At 42.2% G+C, this 17,043-nt stretch overlaps 1 protein-coding gene across 5 annotated transcripts in view; it reads right to left on the bottom strand.

Moving 5' to 3' along the window:
* Positions 1–799: 799 nt before the first annotated feature.
* The window catches only part of CYFIP1 (cytoplasmic FMR1 interacting protein 1), an 83,797-nt gene continuing 67,553 nt past the window's right edge, over positions 800–17,043 (bottom strand). For all 5 annotated transcript variants that reach the window (XM_041119537.1, XM_029998634.2, XM_029998633.2 and 2 more), the window contains 7 exons: positions 16,572–16,662; positions 8,433–8,563; positions 6,055–6,127; positions 4,808–4,902; positions 3,419–3,657; positions 2,350–2,497; positions 800–1,876 (listed from right to left, as the gene is read on the bottom strand). In XM_041119537.1, the coding sequence (XP_040975471.1) occupies positions 1,712–1,876; positions 2,350–2,497; positions 3,419–3,657; positions 4,808–4,902; positions 6,055–6,127; positions 8,433–8,563; positions 16,572–16,662 (942 nt within the window). In that variant the 3' untranslated portion in view covers positions 800–1,711. The remainder of the gene's footprint in view (positions 1,877–2,349; positions 2,498–3,418; positions 3,658–4,807; positions 4,903–6,054; positions 6,128–8,432; positions 8,564–16,571; positions 16,663–17,043) is intronic.

Below are 17,043 nucleotides of genomic sequence, written 5' to 3' on the forward strand. Positions count from 1 at the left end.
TATCTCAACAAATTAACCAAGTTGTTCATTTCCTTAACTGTAGCCGGAAGCACAGGGAAGCATTTGGTTGACTAGAAGTCTTCTGAGAACAAGAAACATTTCTTGAAAAAAACTCTGTTAAGCACCTTGTAAAAGAAATCCTGCAACAAGCTAGCATAACAAAGCACAAGCATTTCCTACTTCTGTCTCCCACACCTTGTGCGTGCTCTCACCACAACAGAGACCACTCCAGAATGGCAGCTCTCAAGCACAGATGTCCTGGGAAAACCTGTGGTAGTGGCAATTTGCTTATAGATTGCCTAGCAAATCTCCATCCTTTGTTTTGCTGAGGAATTTCAGTTAATTTCTTTCCTCAAAATCCAGTTCCCTACTGCCCCAGTACCCACACATTCCTCATGTCCTGCGTACCTCCTCTGTCAGACACTCATTTCTACCCATTATGGGACTCGATTCCGTTGCTGTGAAAAATCTGAAAAGAGCTGAGCGGGAGAAAAGATGAGCGGTAACCTAACCTGGAACTAGTAAGCGGGAAAGGAGAAAAACAGGTTCTCACAGGGATGCATTCTTGGTTTCACACTATGGCTTAGAAACACTAACCAACTAACATATCCAGGAATCCATATCCTGGGTAAAATGTGTAATTATCTGTCTGTGTCTGTTCCAGCCATCTTAACTCACGTTTGCTTTGGGTTGATCCTAACAACCAACTGAAAAGCTCTGTTAGAATCCTGCAGTAAGCAAGCAGGAGTTACCACTTGTGGCTGAACAGGTTGCTTTAAAATTCAACTTTTACAGTTGCAAAGTTTTACAAACAATTTTACTGATGTGGTGTTTGCATAATACAGTAAGTGTAATTAAACAAATACTTTCCATAAGTAAATCATGATTAATATCATTAGAGCTTACGTACTGGGATAGATTACACCTGATCACTGTAGACAAGATTCTTGTAAACAAGAAATCCTTATCACTTGTAAACATGTATTTTGGTACACAGGTATGTATCGCCAACCAAAATATAAATTGTGTTAGAAGCTCTCATTAGGAAAAAGTAAACAGTCCCCATTCTAATTAGTCAAACTACTGCCTTTTAGAAAGATCAGAATACTATCAGTCACCTCCATGTTAAATCACTTTGAAACAATCACCTTAATTAGCCTTCATTTCCATAATTGCTGATCTCAGAGAATAGTTTTGCAAAGAAGAAAGATAATCAACTGACTCGAAAAATTATTCACAAAGCACCAGCGTAGTTTGTTGGTTTGTGTTTTTTTTTTTTTAATAAAGGCTAATTAAGCAATTAATGCTCTAATAGAAACAATTAGGAATTGATTTCTAAAAATTTTTTTTCTACAGAACCCAGTTTCTTATCCTCCACAGCTATTATTTTGATAGCTTCAAGGTAAAATTATTCCAGTCCAGTCTAAAATGGCCACTTCAGTACAGGAATGCAAAGAGATTTCAAAAATCTTTTACAGTCGCAGGTTTTTAATCAAGTGTTGTATAAAATTTTTGCCTAGAAAAATAAGTATGGATTGTATACAGTTACTGTGCTTGGAGACTGAAGAGGACAGTGCACCACTCAAATGGCAGAGGCATACTGAGAAAGGCAGACGAGAGTATTCCTTAAAACTGTTGGTGTGGTTTTTGTTGGTTTTTTTCTCATACTTCTAGCCTAAACAGGTGCAAAAAGTATTGTTAGGTGGGAAGTCTAGTTGCTGGCAAGGGACTGATGAATAGGTGGCTGGAAGCAGCGCACATGTTCCACAGGTGTGCTCTCTCCATCGCCGGACTTCAAATACTTGTCCAAAATAGCAATTATTTCATCATTCAGAATCTGGAACTTGCGAATTCTCTCAACCATTTTCTTCAAAGGCTGCAAACATCAAAAAAACAGATACACAGGAATTAGTTTTGGAGATAAAAAGCCTTAGACACAAAAGCAGCAAATGCTGTTACCTCACCTCTCCTAGCAGCGTTATGAATGTTTCCCTTCCACTGCTAATCCAGTGAAAATCCAAGGTGCATTTTGGTTTCTGACAGTGCTGCTTTTTGTACAAAAAAGGGAAATTTACAGCAGCCTTGTCATAATCCGAATGCACGTATATGAGATGGAAAGCATTAAGAAAATCCCACATAGTCAGGAAATCAGAATTCTCACTGACCAGTCTTCAGACTCCCAGTACCAATGCCTTAATCTTTTGTTCCTAAAACCCCTGGTGCCCTCATTTTCAGCATTTCATTCTGAAAAGTGATTGCTACATCTACACTGCATCCGAGTACAAACGACTCTGATTTAGTGTTGTCTTTATTACTACCTCAAATACACAACAGATGTTTTCAACTCACCACATTCTTTATAACCTCATCTTTGCCATCATGCTTTTGGACTTTCAACAGGTGGTAGCAGAAATCCAACACATCAAAGCGACGCTGCTGTCCCAAAAGCACGATGATCATACAGCCAGCCCAGTGCAAGCCGTCTCCAAAGCACTGCCTGAGACAGAAAACACACCACGTAAAGCACGTTTTGCCTAAATCTTCAGAAACATATCCACAGGAAATGCTCAGTCATCAGCCATTATACTAAACTACATACATATCACTCTAGAATATGTTAGACATTAATCTATAAAATACTGCAAAATCTCTACTAAATTAAGTTCTCTTTCCAGATATGAGTGATGCAAATGGATGCTTAAAAAACCAGAAGCCCCCCCCCCCAGTTTTATACAACGTAGAGTTACTCCAAAAACATTTACTCCCCATTAGACTCCAGCAGCATTATATTTCATTTTCAAAGGAAACAACACTTTAAAAGAAAACAAAGTGGGAATTCAACACCACTCTGCTCCTTTGGGCTACAAACATGAAAGGAAGAAAACGTCCTATGCTGTTGCCTCCATAATTGCTTAGTGAAAAGCACATTACAGCTCAACAGTTTTTCAAAATAAGGATATTATCAAAAATAACAAAACCAAGACCAACAGTTTCTGGTTAACTCATGTTAATCATGTTAACTTCCAAGTGCTCATTCTTGCTCTTAATTCAGAGAATAAAATACTTGTAGAAATAAATAAAATAGCTGAACATTGGTGCATATAAGTTCAGCATCCGTAGGGGTCTGACTACTACTGAAAGACACGTGCTAGGGCCTGTATGTCACGGGATCATTCATTATACACTGGCAATACTTAAAATAGAGGGCTATTTTCATAAAAGACAATAATATCTGTGTTCATGGATTATGAGCCCCTCCCAGCGATCGCAGCACTTTCCCTTGTTTTCGCACTAAGCTCCTGCAGCCGGGCAAACAAACCCCTCCATTCTAACGCTTTGCACCCCCCTGCCAGTTACAGGGAGGACAAGCAAAGTACTGTTGCCCGCAGGTGGACCGCTGGCAGCCGGCAGTACGTACTCCACAGTGAACTCGTGCGTTCCCACGGGGATGCAGTAGACGAACTGCATGGCGCTCCAGAGGCGATGGAATTCCACGCACTCGTCCACGTGCATCACCCCATTGCTGGGCAGGGGCCCGCGCCAGATGGGATCGTCCAGGAAGGAGCGGATCCTCGTCAGGATAACCTCAAACATGGACAGGCCGCAGCAGAGGCGTTCTTTGGTCAGCAAGTCCCCTTCCCTTGCGATTGCTATTTGCTAAGGTGGAGGGAAAGAAAGCGCAAAATCTTGGTAAAAGCCACTTGACCACAAGACTTTATTTAAAAAAAAAACAAAAAACAAAACAAAACAAAACACCACCACATTTTTCAGTTTCACTTGGTTGATTCCAGGAGAGCTATCTCCTGACTTTAAGTGAGGTCAGAGGCTGCTAACTTGGGGTTCAGTTCAGTGGAAACAACATTCAGAGAAAACTGTAAAAGCCTTTTCAAGCAGACAGGCCATTGCTGTGCTAAGCAACACTAACTGCGGTAATGCTTATCCTGGACTGGTCCCAGGGAAATTTAAAGAATTCTTTGCCTGAATGGAGGCAAAAAGCAAACCCAAAGAGTTCAGCACTCTGCTGCTAGTACAGGCAGTAGCTCCTGCCTGCGCTCCTCTGCATACCTCCCTTGGCTGCTGCTGTTAGAGATGGGAAAGCTCCAAAACCAGCACAAGCAGGATCAGACAAACCCCATAAACGGCAATGCTTGGTTAGGACTTGTCCCAGCTTGTGCCATCACACTGAGAGCCCTCTCCTACAGGGCAGCAGCTCCTACTGAGCTGCAGCACGTACGATGATAAAAGCAGTCTGAAGTCTTTGCTTCAGAGCACTCTGCTCTTAGTTTGTACTATTCACATCTCAATCACTTGTTTTAACTGCTAAGGTTAACAGGGAATTCATGTACCCCTCACACTGACAGAAAATAGTGCTGAAGCTGCAAAGGCAGTTCAAGAATGTTCTCTTTGGTCATTGTGTTTCCAGGAAAGCTCAACTCAGCTCATTTTCCAAGAGTTTCTAATCATCTGGCTGAGAGAGAAATATATTGTTTTAAAATATACATGCCCAAGAAAACTGATTGCTTTTGGTGGAATTTGCACTAAGACCTCCCAGGCTGGCTCTTATACTGAGAGGGTATCACATTTTCCCCAAAACATGTCAATTCCAACCCAATCTCAAATGTTTTAAACTTCTGATCTTTAACAGCTTTACCAAATCCATGGATCTGGAAAAAAAATATCCTGTTGTGTGAACAAGCTGGATGCGCAGGTTGAAGTTCTGGCACTGCTATCAGCACCTGTGAAGGGACAGGCTTTCTAGTCCTCAGAAATTTTTTTATTTGCCTCTGACACAAATGAGAGAGATTACCTGGGGTGTTCCTAGTCTTTCAATGAGAGGAACCAAGTGTAGTGGAGCATATTTTGATTCTAGTCTCTTCATTTTAGCATCGAGTCTTTCACCCTCTGGGCAGTAATAAGTTGCAATTAACCAAGAGAATTCTTATTTTCACACAATCTTTATTCAGTGCAGAAGAAAACTGGGTATGTCATTTTTATAGGTAATTTCAGTTCTTAATAGCTGGTTAATCTTCGTTAAAGGTTAAGCTTTTAGAAAAAATACATATTTTAAAATGTTGCATTGCATGTGCAAACAGAACAAGGATTTGTAGTAGAATACATTTAATTAATTAACTAAATTCAAGAAAAAATATAAAGCTCTATTACACTGCTGCTAACATATTTGACTCCCATTGTACTAAGCCAACTAAGTTGTCCCTATCATACATAAAATGGTTGACCCTAGAAGATGGGGTATAATGAGGGTAGAATGTTGTGTGTAGCAAGGCTTAAAAAAGCAGTTGGTACCCCCTCATCACTGGCAAGTAGGAAATGTTCTCCAGCAAATAGGCAAATACTGTTTACAATGGTCTGGTTAGTTTTCTGCAGAGATGCAAGTAGCTACAGCAAGTCTGGAAATATTCTCAAAGATTTTTAGCTGTCGGGATTTCTTGGAGCAGAACTTATCAGCTGCTCTGGCAGTGAGAAATGGAGAGGAAAGGAAAGAGAGGAGCAACACAGAACGAGAAGCGGGGGGGGGGGGGGGAGAAAAAGGTCACTTTCTGATGATGAAGGATGAGGAAAGCGGATACCAAAGGAAGCAATCCTGCAAACATTCACTACTGCATGCCCAGTTTCGTAAAAAGGAATGTGAAAAGTCTACTGGGACCAGGGAGCACTTGTATTTACTTACTTGCTGACAGACTTCCTATACCCTGTATGATCAAGCCTACTCCATTTAACGGACAATCATATAAGCTAAACAGCACCTTCGGAAAAGCCTCTCACCACATCCACATAGAGGGGTAATACTGCCCTGGGTATCCATCACACTTTTCCCTGTCACGGCATTCCTCCTCTTCCTCTTGTAATTTGCACCAAGCCTTGCTAAGCAGCACATATTTTTCAGCCAGGCAAACAGGCCTGAACCTGTTACCTTTGTCCCGTAATTAACAGCGGTGTTGTAAAGGATGGCTGGGGACAGTCACTGAAACCGCAGCAGCAGGCAAGAAAAGTGGGAAGCGTTACGCAAGGAAGGTATTTTCACTTAGGCGATACCTTTGACGTGAACTCTGGGCAGGATATTTTGGAACGGCGCCGCATGCAACAGGTCACACACTTCCTCTAGGGACTGGAACAAAAAGGAAACGAGAGGCATTTAGGACCAAAGAATCCCCAAACCACACCAGATCCCCAAAACGGGCTTCCAAAAGCACGCCGACGCCGTCGCAGGAACAGCAGAGGGCAGCCAGCATCCATCGCCACTGCATGGAGCTGCTCTGAGCCCTCCCTCTCCTCACCAGATCGCTCCCAAAGACGATTTGATTTCACCAGGTTACCTTGGATTCCCAAATAAACGCCAGCAGCTCTCCTCCCACCCTCAGCTGGCAGTTTGTAAAGGACAGTGTATTTATTAAAAGGACTAATGCAGAGTGCATAATTTCGGTGTGAAAGCAGCAGACAGCTCCCGTGCAGACAAACAGTGGTGAAGATGACTCACTGCTTGGTTATTTTTACCAGTGCTATGCCCATAACCCATTATGGTGGTGGGGGCATGTCCCCGCCAGGCAGGCCGAGACACATGACAGCAGCGGTGAACCACCTCTCGGGAAGTATTTTACATCTTCAGGGATGGGAGGAAGGAAGACAGATGTCTCCTGGTTCTTGGCTGCTGTACGTGCAGAGAAACTGGAGAGATGACCAGAAGCAGACACATGACTTTGCTAAGCCCCTCTCCTCATTTTTGGAGTAGAGACCCTGCTCATTTGTAGTCCCTCAGCACTAGTATTAGAAGAGATGGTCACCAGCCACACCCTCAGCAAGGCCAGGGTACTGGAGTTAATACACCTTTCCCACATCTAGTTCCTTACAGTTGGATTTGATGCTCTTCAGGGTCTTTTCCAACCTAAATGATTCTGTAATTCTATGTCAACACTATGAAAATGCGTGTGCTAGGCAGTCAAAATTAACAAGACCCACCCACTAGCAGACCTACACTTTGCACCGGGGTAAAGTTCAGTTAAGTTATGATAGATGACTGCAATGGAAAAATATTGAAATTTGTAACAGGACATTGGGGTACCACTGAGGGCAAAACCAAGAGGAGGGGCAGCAAGCAGGGGTGTATTACTAGAAACTGTCACCAAGACGGCATCCCAAAGAGGGATCCAGCGCTGGTGTCACTTCAGTACCCCCTCCAGCAGTGAGGGCCTTCACCAGCCTGGCCTTTCATTACATACCTTGTTAGCCTAAATCCAAAGTAATCCAGCTTCTCATTTTGTTTCAGCTATCCCATTACTGAATACGGTCTCACTGTTTGTCACCTGTCCCTCCAGTTACTCTCCACCACGAGGGAGGGATCCTCTAACGCCCTGAACAGGACTCTGAGGAACAGCGTGTCTTCATTACCTTATCTAACATCAACAGCTTTAATACACCCTAGAGAAGGAGTCTTTTGTGAGTTATTTTTGTGCAGCGGCAGGCCCGCAGCCAGCCTGCTGAGGAAACGACGTAGCTGGTTTGCAGTCAGCAAAGATCTCTGTGTGACGGGCAGCCCAGCCTCAGCGGCAGCATGTGCTTGCGCAGCGTGGGCAGAGCATCCTGTACACGCACGCAGGGGAGAGACTCCCCACCCAAGTCTCAGAAGCACAACAGAGGTAAAAAGAAAGGGAAGACATCACACCTGTTGCTTTTCTGGCCCCTAAGCAATGCCCGCCTTTACACCTCTGTAAGAACCCAAACGCACAAAGACCAAGAAATTACATGCCTGGCCATTTTTGTTTGAACAGCAGATTGCATAATATGAGAGAAGAGTGGGAAAAGGAGAGATAAGGATAAAGAGCAATTGTGGGCACCGTGCCCTCAACAGCAGGCAGCTTCGCATGCTGTAAGGTAGAGGCTGGGCATATAGGAAGCAGCTGAAAGACTGGACATATTTCACAGCTTCATTCAAACTAGGACAGATGAATGTCTGGCAGAGTGGGCATCACTGTCAGCCATCCTAGCAGCAAGAAGGATGTCCGAGAAGTCCATGTTAACTTTGCAGTGTTTCAGATGAGAACAGGAATGACAAGCAGGGAAGGAAAATAACAGTACCAGATGCACAACTCATTCACATAATGACAATAGCCACCCTGTGACTGACTGCAGGAATACTGCACTTGATCATAATTTATGATGAAGGTCATAATATTTGATCCTCAGGTACATGGCAATGTCTCTCACCCAGCAAAGTCAGGCATCCCTGCTATCTTGCAGACATGAAAGCCCCTGCAAGACTGTAAGAGACCAGAGCAGGGAACGGTTTCTACCCATCTGCCCATCAGCAATAGCAAACTTGCAGACTTCAACCCTGTTATTTATGACGTTAGTAACAAAAATCTGAGAGTACATTTTGAGAGACAGATGGGTTTTAAGCTAGCACAGCAGGCACCTACCAGACTCTGTTCAATGAGGAGGCAAAACAGGACGGCATTTCCCACTTCCCGCAAATTCTGGAAGCAGACAGTCTTCAGTTCTGCATATTCAACAATGTCCTTCAACTGATGGTGAAAAAACTCCAAGATACCTGAAATAAAAAGAGAAGCAAAAAAATTAAATCTCAGGAGCCAGAATGAAATCTAGTGATGAACACACAGGCACACCTGTTACTTTGGGAAAGCAGACAAAAGATTCTGGTCATGTGGATAAGTCATACAAATCAGGACTAATTTTTCTTTCTGCATCAAAAGCACTCCCATTTTCAACCAATTTGTCTATTCAAAGGTTGCACTGAACGCGCATACATACACTGTATCAGAGCACAACTAGCAGAGGGTGCAGGTTTAGAGTTCTCTCTCCATGTATCAGCACATGAGATTTTTTATCTCCAGACGTGCAGCCTAGAGGAAACTGAAAGGAGCAGTATTTAAACACCTTAAAATTCAGAGGTTATGAAGTGTTAAAGCCAGTGGTGTGCTGACCTTTTTAACTGGACAAATCATGCAAAATGGAGTGCCTAGCTTCTCACTCCTGGAAAAGGAGCCAGTAAAAGAGGTAAGAAAATAATTTCCAGGAGCAGAAATAGAGACTAGGGCTCTTGTCTGCTATTAGTCCTGTTCCAGCCTCTGTCCCCCAACCTGCTACACCACCCGACACATTCAATTCACAGCTGTTATTTTCAAGGATGACAGAGCCAGCAAGGAGACGAGCACTAAAGATACAGAGAACAGGGGTGGTGTCAGGCTACGATTCTGACAGTGCCACAGACGGCCAGAGGTGATCTGCAACCTCACGAAACAATTACAGAAATCACAAGTCAAGCTCTGCTGGCAAGGGTACATCAGATCCTGCTGACAAGCACAGTTGGAACTCTGTTTCTGTAAAAGTTTTGCCAAAAGCTGTTAAAAAACAGCTAAAATTATGATTTTCAAAACCATGTAATTTACATAAACATGTCTTTTCCACCAAGCCTCTCCTAAACAACAGTGACGCAAAACATGCTGGTGGATTTCCAGCTCCTCCCCCCCAGCCCCAGAAAGGTTGTGCAGTCCCTTGGTTAGAGACAAGCCCAGGAAACCCTGGGCTCGGCGGCTTCTGCAGATACCCAATGTGGTTAGCACCACTGAGGTGAAAGCGATGTGCAGGATGGGCGAGGAAGAGCACAGAACTACAGTAGGTCAGACAGCGCTCTGGCTTTTTACAAGTTAATTTTTATCAGCATTTTTCCATCTGTCTGCACAAGCCTGGCCCTTTTAAAAAGCCACCAAAACCCTCGACTGATGACAGAAGGAAATATATCATGCAAGGCTTTTGAATTGCGTGCTACATACGGCAGTTCGTTTCCGTTACATTGAATTAAGTCAGGCAGTTAAATCTCCACCCAATCACACCTAAACCAATTGAAAGGAGACAAGGAAAGAGAGCACAGATGCCCCCCACCACCTTCCCATGTGTTCCTTGCACGCAACTGATGAACACTTCCCATGCAGGAGATTAGATTTCAGTATTTACCCAGCAATGCAAGAGCCAGGAGGGAAGAGCACAAACATCAAATACAGCCTGGAGCATATATATTCCAAGGAAATCCCTGAAATTCAGCAGAGAAACTTGAATATGTGCAGTGAAGGAGGGAACTGTGTAGCTAACCCACACGCTTCTACAGAAAACCTCACGTCATTAAAATTAGTAACATGAAACATCAGTAAAGTGCATGGCGAGGGGATGCAGGGCTGGCTCTGTTACATCTCAAAGAACTGTTTGTCAATAGAAAATCTGCAGTAAATGAGTGTTCCCACATGCCTTCAGTGGAGATCAATTTCAGACCTAACTTTAGTAGTTTAGCGCCTCAATAGAAAAACAGAACTGAAAAACTAACAGAGAAAGGTCAGAGGTAGTGAGTGCTTGCTGAGCTTGATTTATTCAAAGGAAACACATTTAAATCTAGCTAAAAAGCAAAAAAGTCATGCCAGCGCATCGGCAACTCCCTCCTTCCCATAACATGGGACTATGTAATGAAAAAGCACTGGAAAAGACTGTTGATGTTCATTCAACGCTGCGGTATAAAGGCCAATTGCAATTCCCAGGTGTTTGAGCAGCAGTGACCACTTGTGTTTGTTGTTTAAACACACCTGCCCACCATGGCAATGGGATGTTGCAGCGCTAAATACTGGGACATCATATTTTAAAGATGAGGTTGAAAAGGCAGATTGATAAGACAGAAAATTTTTCACAAAAAATTTTTTATACTAGGAAAAAAATGCAAAGTGGGGGAATTGAAGCAAGGTTTACCACAAGTCTACAGTGTGTTTTAGTTACACACCCTAGTATTCCCTCTGTGTTTTTCTCTGTTGATGAAAGGGCTTCCACACCTAGCAAGAAAGGTCTTCTAAGGATCAACTGCTAGAAGTCAAGTCAAACACTTTCCTCATACCAAGACCTTCTGGAAACAAAAGTCCATTGCGTTATCCTGGACTAGGTCTGTGCCTTAGAGGAAATCAAACTAGAATATCTACCAAGGCTTTTGGTCTTAGTATCCATGGCATATACACAGAGATTGATGGTGAACCAACAGAAGGGCTGGAAGACTCCCCAAAACACAGTGAGTAACTGTAGATTTCTCCACATAGCCACCATGGTGAGAAAGCACTATCTGAGCAAGTAGGTAGGATACTGGCACCAAGGACAGACATGGGAACATTTTTCCCTTTAGCTTGCATGGCGAGTGGGGAGCAACTTGTTGAGAAATAGAAGCTGCGCAAAGCAGCAGGGACGGTTCTGCTACCGCAACATGGAAACAACCATCGTTCATGACACGGATGGAAAAGAGGGGGGGTTCAGAATCCCCTCAATCCCCTGCCCACCCTGTTGATTTTGTGGGGATTTTCAGAAAAGAAATTGATGTCTGGAAAGACAATGAGAAAATTCTATCAATGTTATATGGGCAGTGAAATCCTGAGAATAATCCATGTCACCTACAGCAAATATAAAGGAGCAGGATGGCACAGAGAGAAACCAGGAGCACCACAGAAGACTGTGACCAGCAACAAGGAACTCATACTGAAGGTGTGGCTGAAACCAAACCAAGATGGTAAATCCGCCCAAAAGCAGCAGATAAGCAGAAGTCAAAGAGGCTTGAAGTTCATACCATAACAATTACCTACTGTCTTTTACAGTCACTCCAGGTGACAGAGTTCCTCTCAAAAGTCCTTAACAAAGTTCCTTATTTCATCACCCAAAGCCCCAGTCTCCATATACAGATATATAAATACACACACCCACACACATGCATTCATGAACAAATTGTGTCATTACTCTGAAAATCTGACACCCAGTATTCAGCATGCAGTTGTTCCAAATGCTGCCATCAATGGTATACTACTTCCCCTTAGATGAAGGACTTGATTTACCAGCAAAACAGACGGAAGTTTACAGAGCTACATAGGTTATTTTTGATGGAACAGAAATTACACTGAAAGCACGATCTGCTTCCCAGTGGAGTCCTGCACAGAAATACATCATCATGTTTTCATTAATGTTTGAGCAATAGCATTCCCAATTACACTTCCTTATACTGTACACTACACAGAACCGTATTTTTATGAAAGACTACACATGCATACTGAAGCCCTGGAAAAAGAACAAGTGTCTCGGGAAAGTTAATTTCACTTAACTGTATGCAGCCTTCCTCCTTCCCCTGATTTTATTTGTGGGTACAATTCATAATTAGTTATATATACATAGCACGAATTAGTTATATATACATAGCATTTTGCAAGGCAAATGAATCAAGGTTTTTTGCTCCTTCGCTCCAAGAAAGCAATTTTAATTAAACCCCTCTATTCCTGAAGATGGGATGATGTTAGGTGTCATAAGAATCAATCTTATAATTCCAGTTTCTGATTTACACAGATCTCAACAGAAGCAAAGGCTGTTGACAGAAAATAGATCCAGTAAAGTATAGAAGATTAGTAAAGGATTAGGTTTCATCTCTGCTTCCAAAATCCTATCTCAACAGCACTCAAACAGCAGATGCCAAGTTTCAGCTGTGCAGTCTGTACACTAATTAATTTAGGAAGTCAGAACAAATCAACGCATGCAACACAAAGCTGGTTGGCTTTCTTCACTTTGGTCACCTTTCATTTTCTACAAAACCATCTCAATTCACACCTACAGACTCAAATCAAACACATTCCAGAGCTTGTAGCAATTCTGGTACCTAAAAGATTAGGACAAAAATTAGCTATTAATTCTAGAACTGAATTGCTGACTAACAACAAACTAGATCTTGAATATAATTCTTGGTCCAGTGGTGGTTTGGGTTTTTTTTTCTGCAGAATACAGACTTGACTATTGTCAAGTAAAATCTGCTAATCTGCAACAGCAAAACTGCTCCCAAGAAACTGGGTGCTATAATGACCTTTAGTTTATGATCACTTTCATACAGACCTTCAAATGACAGCTGCAAATACTTCTTTGCCTCACAAGAGACATCATTAACTCTGCATACCAGCAGTTATGCCATTTCTTTCAACAGAAATGTTCATAAGGTTTAAGCATATACATGTATATCTGGGAATTATGACCATGGAGCCTGTGCACTGTGTTTATTTTGCTAGGAAGAAATGTCCTATTGTTCTGCATATCTAATGAGTCCTTACTGCCCTTTCGCAATCATCTGAGTGATTTGGGTTGCCCCAAAATTCTTTCAAATAGCTTGTGATTCTCTCCCAAATCTTTCTCCAATGGACGAGTTCCAGAAAAACCTATGAATAAATTCCCTTCATATTTTTCCCCATGAGGACTCAAAGCCATTGCACCTCCACCAAGAAATTAATGTATTCTACTCATCCAAGTTTGATCAAAAACCTGGGATAATGGGAAGCATTACTAGTCCTCCTGTTGCGGCCCAAGCGATGCTTCCCCAGCAGCCTCTAGCCACTACTGCCCTCCACCATGCTTCCCAGCTCAGGCTAGCTACAGTTCCTATTAGACTCTGACCTGAAACATTCCAGAAAAAGAAGGGGTGGAAGACTGTTTTTTGCCAGGTTGCTGTGCTGAAGCAGCTCAAAGGTGTTGCCAGCAGCACAGTCAGCCAAAGGAGAGACAGGAACACAGCAGCCGGCAGCTCGGGGCGCTGGGAGGCTTCCCTGAACTGCCGTGCAAACACGTCGGGTATCAAGAGATCACGGCCTGGTGTAACGAGTGTTTTGCCCTGTGCCAGCTTTGGGTTTTTTGGTTCTTTGATTTATTTATTGTTTTAAAAAAGAAACATGGAAATGCTCTACTTCGGAAAAAATACACAATTAGGCTACTTTCTCACCAAGTTTATATCTTGCTAAGCTCATCGATTTTTTTTAAAACTTTCTTTTGGAGGGGTGATATGCCAGTGACAAAAATCTAAGCCTCATCTCACAGCAGAGTTGACAAACTACTTTCTTCATCATGTCCAATGACACTTCAGAGTGGCAGGACATGAAATACTGATTCATCAAAAGCAGGAATGCCGTATACAAATACTCGAAAAACAGCAGAAGAAAATGTTACCTCCAAGATTAAATTTCAAATTTAAACTCTCATAGGCCAATATTCCTTTAACAGCTTTAGCGAATTTAAAAGGTCCCTTTAAAAATCCTTATGCTTCATGTATTTTTAGACAAATATTTTTATGACTACAAGATGAGCAAGTTCTCCACTGCTTTAGACTGTTTCTATGGAAACAAACCCACTGGCAAACAGGAGTCCTGAACAACTCTGGTACCCTGCTCCTTTTAGCAGGAATAAATCACTTTTTAAAATCCGCAAGTCTAAAGGCCTGATTATGTAGGGCTCAAGGAATTGCAATCAACAGAGTCCAAACAAAGCTTTCCAAATGAAGAGTCTGAAGTGTATGAAATAGCTAGAGGCTTACTTACTGAGCATACTTAAATCACTTCGCATATGTGAAGTGTCTCAGGAAATTAATTCTAAATTGATAAATGCATGTTACGTCAAGACAGATGAGAATCTACATATTTAATCTGTCGATCGGAATCACAGTTTTGGTCTGTATGTGTAGGTAGTGCCAATTACAAAGAAGTGATCAAATGGTTTGTTACGAAAGAGTAGAAGCAGCACACAGACATGCCCCATAGCACTCAGACTTACTACTACAACTACTGCAGCAAGCTTTCGGAGGCAGAGGAGGGAACGGACAACAGTTGGCATGCATTAGCTTGCATTTTGTGTGACGAACCAAGTAAACAAGGTGTGGCAAAGACTGCTACAGAGGAGAATTTAGCACAGGAAGGAGAGGACAGTGATTCAAATCAAGCATGGTTTGAGCCTGCCCTTCTACAACCTGGCAGTTCCTCTCAAGATGCCAGATGAGGGCTAAAATCTACAGCACGTCCCCATTGCAGAGAACATTTTCCTTTATCAGTCAGAGCTGCTCCAAGGACAGACAGCTCCATGATGGGGAGGCATCAGAGAGCACAACATGATTCTTCAGTGATGTGAGAGAGGGATGGAAGTGCCCTGAGCTTCCACACGCCTTTTCTGTCTAGTGTCTTTGAAAGGAAAGGGAGAGGCGGCACGACAGTGCTATAAAGGCTGTCTCTGCCATTTCTTGGAAGAGACTCTCTGGGAGGTTAAGTGTCCACTGCTAGCAATAGTTTGGAACAGGAAAAATACATGTGTCAAGACAAAACCTGTCACGAACAGGGGCAGGGAAGGAGCAGAGAATCAGCTGGATTTTTGAGATCCAGTCCAATTCTAGTTGCTATGATCTTCCATTGTAAAAATCAAGAGTTACTCTGACCTCTTGGTACAGTAGGCATCTAAACATATGGGATTTCTTTTGCAAGAGTAAATATGAGGTCAAAGCAGTTTGTGATTTCTACAAAACAGGAAAGTCATGAACGATTTTAAAATGTTTTAATCAATCCTGTGAAGGCTACCACTGCACAAGTAAAGTTTTGCCTTTCCTATAGGATGGATTGCTTTTAACTTCAAGAGAAAGTTTCTGCTTAAGTCTCTGGGCATCTCCTGCCAAATACTAACTAACTCCTTACAGGTGAGGATTTCTGGCAAGAGACTGTGAGCTTCCTAATGTCACCTGTAGCATCACAGACCCTGCTGATGCATGATCTATATTTGAGAATACCTACTGCTTTTGCGGTCAGACCTTAATAAGTGGCTAAAAACCTCAGATAGATTATTTTTATACTGCTAAGTACCATGATTCATCCATTTCTACACTCCAGGGAGAAAAACAGGAAGGAAACACTTACTAAGTCCTCAATTTCGTTTAACATTGGTAATGAGCGTCAAGCAAGCTGTGGGAAGTGGAAAAAAAAGCCAACCTCATTCCAATTGGAGTGGCATTTAATAAACCTGTGCAACTCTGGAAAAATAGATATACTCATGAGGTGGGTGGCACATGGAAGGATTAATTTGTGTTAATTAGAAGTTGTGGAGGAGGAATATTTTGAAGGGGGGGAAGCAGTTTCAGAATTTCAGTGAACATTGTGATAAATACTAATTAGCCAATTATTTCTCCATAGTGGCAAGCAGCTTTCAAAGTCATTTCTTCTGCAACTGTCACACCTCCTGTTAAGTGGCTAAGATGCACCCCACACAAGCCTCAGACATAACTATTCTGGCAGGACCAGTTTGCCTCTCAGCAGTATCATTCCCTTTATCTTACATTTGATAAGGACAAGGGAAGAGTGAACAGAGGCTTTTCCAGAGATCAGGGTTATTTAAATTAGACATTTAAACCGAATAAGTGTGAGAGGCTAACTTGCAGAGGGAAAAGCTCAACGCACTTAAGAGAAAGACTAGGAACAGAAACCACTGTGAACATCCCAGCTCAAGATCAATTATGTCATAATGCCGTCACACAGAAGTCTTAAAACTTCATCAAGTATTTTCAGAAAGCCCAGCATTCAATGATTCTTATTATGAAAAAAAAAAAAAACAAAACCCCAAACAGACTAAGTGCTGATTATTAGGAGAGAGAAGAGAGGGAGGGAAAGACAGAGGTACACATGATCCAGAAGGCAGTGATTACTATCATCTTATTAAGGCTGCTATGGCAACACCAAACATGAACTAACCTGGAGAACCATACTCATGTCTCGGTAACCTACAGATCTTGGGCATCACTTCCATTAAGGTCTTGACATACTGAAGAATGGTCCCTTGTAACTAAGAGAAAACAGATGTGTGTAAACATGTTAGTGTTATTGAACTAGGAAACTTTACAACAAATTGCATTCAAACTACACATGAATTAAACAAGCTCTAAAAATCTTGCATTTAATTCAATCAGTCTTAAAAAGGCAAATTTTTCAAATGAATATAGTTGCACTTCCCTTCATATGGCATTAACCACCTTTTGCTACAGGAAGAGTGCCACAACAGCTAAGGCCAGGAAGCTAAAAAAGAGGAAATCATGTTCTTTCGCAGACTGTCTCTATTGTCTAATCAACTTCTAGATTTTTGGTAAAAAAGTTGCATTTGAATGCTTTCAAAAGCAACAAGAGAAAAATCCTTAGCATCAGGTATGTCTGTAACAGCTCAAACTGG

This window comes from Aquila chrysaetos, chromosome 23, assembly GCF_900496995.4.
Source record: "Aquila chrysaetos chrysaetos chromosome 23, bAquChr1.4, whole genome shotgun sequence".
NCBI classification, from domain to species: Eukaryota; Metazoa; Chordata; class Aves; order Accipitriformes; family Accipitridae; genus Aquila; species Aquila chrysaetos.